Here is a 6,000-nt window from a genome sequence, read left to right on the forward strand (position 1 = left end):
ACCATTCACAGATAACTCACTGTGGTATCTAAAACATAAGAACATGTATCCCAGCATTGGGAATTTAAAATATACATCTGTATTTTTTAAGTTCCATTACATTCATCAAGGTGAATGAGATTGATTTTAAATCTTAGAGAATGTGCTTAGAGAAGTGATAAGCACATTTTTTAAAAAATGTAAAAATAGTTAATGATCTGCAATTGCACAGTAAAACAGTGGCAATAAAGTTTTTTGGAATAAATGCTATAAAATTAAACGGATACATCAAAGTTGGTAGGTACAATATTTTACTACTTTAAAAAGAAAATCTGTTTTCCCAATCCACTCTTTGATATTTTGAAAACAAAATTTTCAGTACAGTTTTTAATTGCATTTTAAAACTTCTAGTATACCAGGATTGATAAGAGAAGCATACCATACCCAAACTGCATTCAAGGCAGAAATGAAAATTAAATACACTAGGTGTTAATTATAGTAATTTCTAATACCTGACATACTTGGGACCCTAATACGTCACTGATTCTTTTTTTTTTTAAGCATTGATTTCTATTAAAAGTACTCCTTAAAAAACAGTGGCATGATACGGTCATAGATAAAACACTTTTTGCTTCTAAATAAGGCTTCCTGTATGCATTTGCCATTGCTGTTTTAGCATAATGCTAATAATACAGTACTCCTGAGCATACCCTCAATAACAAACCAGTGTGCATGTGCAAAGAAAGAAGTAAAAAATGGGTTAGCAAACAGAACTAAAGTTCAAACTATTAATGAATTATTTCAAACAAAGTAAAAAGTAGTGTTTGTCCTTTTAAATGCCACAGTGGTGTTATACAAATCTGGATGTTATAACATACAAATGCTTGATTCAGAAGGCTGGGCTCTCCTCTCCACTATTTTGTGTATGTGAAACATTTCAATAGGAGGTATTTGTTGGTAAACTTCCATAGCTCTAGAGACTGAGCCTAAATACATAGATCAAGCCCATATGTAGGACAGTTTCCAAAGCACTTGAGCACGTACTACATTTCAGTAAAGCACTTAAGTACATGCTTAAGTTTCACTGAAGTTACTTCAGTGGGGCTTGAATGCTTTGTTGAACAGGGATGAGATTACTCACAGTTTAAAGTGAAAGCCAGTTGTAGTTGAAGGTGCTCAAAGCCTTAAGAGTCAATTTGTAAAGGCGTTTAGGAACCTAAAGATGCAAATAGGTGCATAGTGGGGTTTTCAAAAGCACTCAGGTACCTAATTCTCAGTGATCTGCTTAGCTAGATGCCTAGATGTGACAATCCCACTACGTGCCTATCTGCATCTTTAGGTTCCTAAATGCCGTTAAAAATCTGGCCCTTAATGCTTTGCTGAACCAGGGCTCAAATGAATAAAATATAAAACCAATCCTACATTCTTGTACACTTAAATCTCCCCTTGAAGTAAGTGGGCATTTAGGATGCACGTGAGCTTGTAGACTTTTTGTGTCTCTCACCTTCACCCCCAGTGTTCCAGTAATCCTTTCAGAGTGACATCCACTGTGACAAAAACAGATATCTTCATCCTGAAGATGATGAGGGAAAGTAAACAACTTTCCTCTGAGCAAATGTGTAGCATCTGTTGAATCTGTTCTTTCACCAATGTACTGGGAATGCACGGAGCTCCCATTAGCGCTAATGGGAATTACCTTTGTGAATCCCCCAGTCAGAAATCAAAACTGCTCCCCAATGAACATTAATCTATGCTCCTGAAAATATACAGTTCAAAGGAAATCTACTTATACGTGTCTTTTCAGATTTCTTTTTTATCTTTACAGGTGACGCAGTTGGATCCAAATAAATCATTACTGGAGGTAAAACTGTATCCTCAAGAAACCCTTTTCCTAGAGGCAAAAGAATAGATCAAAACAGATTGCAGGACTCGTAATCCTTTGGTAAGACAGAGGCACAGCATTGGGAGAAAAGCTTCTAGCAAAAACACCTTCTACTATCATCCAATTCAATGCAGTGTCACAACTCTGCCTCTTGCAAGAATCCTGAAAAAAGAATAAACCTAGCTACTTAAAGTTTCACATACATGAGTATACGTTTCCAACCTCGTTTAAATGAGCAGAGGATAATATTCTGTTATGAACACTGAACATTACAATTCTGTTGCTCACTTCTCATCTGGCTTTTGTTATAATTAATGCACTGTTAAAATGTGAGTGATTGTTAAGTAGAATTTTTACTCCTCAAATGCCCCTTTTTCACCAAGAAATCTTGGACATTTCTGCCTGTTCTTTTGACACTAGAATGCTGTATATTTGATATCTCGCTGAGCCAGCGCCCTCATATATATGCATTTTACTCTGTGTTTGAATTTCTACTTTGCCACCTAATTTGAAAAGGCAGAAAAAATTAAATGGGACATTCTCAGACATGGAAATTTAACAGTATTATAGTAGAAAGCATATAATTTTTGTTGGTACTTTCTGACTTCTTTGATAAGATGTAAGGTTTTGTTTGAAGAATATAGTTTGACATATATGCAAGATATTTATTTACTGGTTCTGCTTTGGGTCTCGATTCTAATTCAGTTTAGGAAGTATTTTCCATTACATTGCAGTGTGTGAAACTGCTTATTGCATGATGTGAATATTTAAATAATGTTAGAAATGGGCCAGTACCAGAAACCTGGTATCTTGCCAACACTTCAGGATTCAGCTGATATTGAATATCAGCTGTTAAAAATCTTTCAAATACCAGATACAAAAGTTCTCCTATTCCTCATTGTGGAAGAAATGGTAGTTCCCATTTTTGCATTTTTCCTTCTTTCTGGCACTTGTTTGTATCCTATTACTCTGCTGTTTTTAAAGCACCTTGTTTGTTTCACCAAATGATAAATATCTAAAGAGATGGTGTAATAAGAAATCTGCCTTATTATTGTACACTTTTTTGACATTTTAACAAGAGATTACTGATCCCGTCTCCAGATTAACAAATTCTAGTTCCATTGTCTGAAACGTAGGCACCAACTATCTAGTATCTGATATGGACAAAATTTGGTACCTTGTGTACCTAAACCATAGAATGAGCATACTGAAGGTTCAGACCATAACATACACTTGATGCCTAAACCTGCATCAAAACACTTTTGATCTGCTTTTTGTTTTATTCCTGGGCTTACTGTATAGTGCACAAGGGCACTACAGAAACATCAGCTGCTAATCAAACTACTTGGAATATTATTTTTCACATTTTGTTTATACGTAACTCATGTTCTTTCCCATAGCAGATCGAATCCCAATTTGAACATTTTATACTAATCAGAAACTAACTGTATACACCTTCAGTCTTTTTTTTCCCCTTTTGGAGGAATGGAGATATAAAATTAATGTATGACTATTATTAGGGTGTTAGTAAAGCTGATATATTGTTACCTACTAAAAAATGCAAACTTCAGAGTGGGGAAAGCCTTACTGTATCTTTATGATAATTCTGTAATTAATAATGCACACAGAACATACTTTTAGAAGTGATGTATTCATGACAAGCTAAAGGTTTGGATGTGTAAGCAAATTTTAATCATCTGCAGTCCACGACACACACAATAGCAGCCAAATGAAAGGCAAATGTAAATGTAATGGAGAGCTAAATGCAGACACTTCACTCTAAACCTTTGTACTGCTTCACGAGAAAAGCAAAACAAAACAAAAACGGACACTACATCTATTAAATCTAAATTTAACACAGGTTGCAAACTGGGGTGACATTGTTTGCACAATCACAGTAACTTACACAGCAGACCTTTCAAAGTAATGCTTTAGCTTCCCCCTTCTCCCCCGATTAGCTCGTCATTGTTAAATTGGCTATTAAAGAAAGGAGTTGCTGAAATATTGCTGCACGTAGCAGAGTGACCTTTCAGTTAACTTTTTATATTTAATCTGTTCTGTTTAACTTTTGTTTGATCTCATCATGCTGTTTTCTCTCACTCAACTTTATTTCTGTATTTTGACTATATATTCTTTGATACTAATTTCATAAAGTTATTAAATGTGGCTTGAATATTTGTTGAATCTGTTGAAGTCAATGCTCCTGTTTTTTTCCCTAACATTTGTTTTGAGAGTTTCTTCTCATTTTATTCATACCACAAAATACACTGGCATCATCAAAATGTGGTGGTGATAATTAAATGTGGTGGTAATGCAGCCCTCTTCTGGTATATAAAACATCATCCTGCAAGAATGCAAACAAATATATCTATTTCAACAAAATGTTTATGATTTTGGTTCTAAGAGACATTGGGCCTCATTTTGAGGAGCTGCCTCCTGGGTTTGAGACCTCTTTCCAGATTAGGCCCATTATGCAAATTGATCCAGTGTGAAAACATGAATATCCTATGCATGATTTTCTGCTGTCTTAAACTAACCATAGTCTTCACATCATCTGCTCTGCTGGTGCGGTTAATTCACCAATCATTATTCAGACTAATTTTGTTATGCAACATTACCTAAAACTGTTACAATGTATTACGGAGCATATCTCTGATTCTGTTTTTATATCTTCAGCTCCCTCATATTAATGGATTATCATTAATATTAAATCTTAATGAATTATTGTTAGTTAATGGAATCCTGTAATAAAATCTTGGCTTTAACTATTAACCCTCTAAACATTATGGTGAAGGTGGAGCTCTCTCTGCGGCTTCTGAGGAAACTTCCTACTTTTGGCATTGCTGTTCTAATCACATTAGAGATTATGCAAAAGCCAAGTGTTTCATCTGTATTCGCTTCATCTGCACTCTTAAATTTAGTGAGGGTGGTTTTTTTATGAAACTATTTTTTTCTTAATGTAGCAGAACAGGCCTTTGGCTTTCATAAACTGTACCTTTTCCTTGACATTAGAAACATAAAATAAATTTGTAGTTACAATAATGTTTCTACTAAAATGTACTTGATCTGTGTTTAAAACATCATATGCTTTCACTATTCCTATCTGTGTGGGAGAGAAACATAGTTACCAAGTCTATATACCTGAGATAAATTTTGCAGAGATTATATAGCGTCTGAGAACTACACAGTGAATTCTTAGTTACTGTCAATTGTTCTTACTTTGTTTTTGGTTTTGACCAGCGTCAGCAATTAGCGTGAGACTCTTTCATTACTCCACAAGTCTCTCACAAAATGAGAATGCTTAGGTTTTCTCCGTTATGGCTATTTGTATAGTGCAGTCTTATCAATTTTAACTTTAATTTACCAGCTGTTCCCTAGTCTTGGATGGAGGGGTTTTGTAAGCATGCATTGGAAACATTAAAGTAATCTTAACTGAAAACTCTTAATGAGTAAAAAGCATTCCTGGCTCATCAGTATCATCACTCTCTAAACAATTTCAAGTCTAATGAATCAATTGATCAATCTATTATTTTCTTGATTTTCTCTAGCTAACTTTTTTAGTTCTCAATCAGTGGCACAACTTTGACCTCCAGTCCTGGACAACCACTGGCATCTGAGCTTTCAAACCCATCTCGCTTATTAGTGACACAGGATCAAAGATAATGGAGCTCCTTCACTAGCTTCTGTTTCCCCACCCCTGCCCCCCCAAGACATGTGTCCACAGCATGTACCAAATGAGTGCCCTTGAGAGAACTGACCTGAGTTTCAGTCACACTATTGGGTCCAAACATTTAGAACGGAACTGTTTAAGGCTCCTTTGCACCTTCATTTGTCCCCACTCTTTCTACAAAGCCTACTCATTTATATAAGGAAGAGTTGTGTTATACAGTGATACAGTAGCTTCAACTTTGAATATGTCAGCACTTTCTGATACAGTAACTCCCCACTTAACATCCTCTCGCTTAAAGTTGTTTTGATCTTGCATCCCTGCTCAATTACAGAACATGCTCCATTTAAAGTTGTGCAATGCTTCGCTATAATGTCATTTGGCTGCCTGCTTTGTCCACAGCTGGCAGCCCCCCATCATCTCCCCTATGCCCCCCCAGTGCCTCCCACCCACCGGCAGACCCTGCGGATCA

The 6,000-nt window shown here is 35.8% G+C and overlaps 1 protein-coding gene across 3 annotated transcripts in view; it reads left to right on the forward strand.

Moving 5' to 3' along the window:
- The window catches only part of FAF1 (Fas associated factor 1), a 296,794-nt gene extending 292,749 nt beyond the window's left edge, over positions 1 to 4,045 (forward strand). For 2 of the 3 annotated variants that reach the window (XM_039484151.1, XM_039484149.1), the window contains exon 20: positions 1,805 to 4,045. In XM_039484151.1, the coding sequence (XP_039340085.1) occupies positions 1,805 to 1,888 (84 nt within the window). In that variant the 3' untranslated portion in view covers positions 1,889 to 4,045. The remainder of the gene's footprint in view (positions 1 to 1,804) is intronic. The other variant, XM_039484152.1, reaches the window with a different exon arrangement.
- The last annotated feature ends 1,955 nt before the right edge of the window (positions 4,046 to 6,000 follow it).

This window comes from Mauremys reevesii, linkage group 8 (assembly GCF_016161935.1).
Source record: "Mauremys reevesii isolate NIE-2019 linkage group 8, ASM1616193v1, whole genome shotgun sequence".
Classification (NCBI taxonomy): Eukaryota; Metazoa; Chordata; order Testudines; family Geoemydidae; genus Mauremys; species Mauremys reevesii.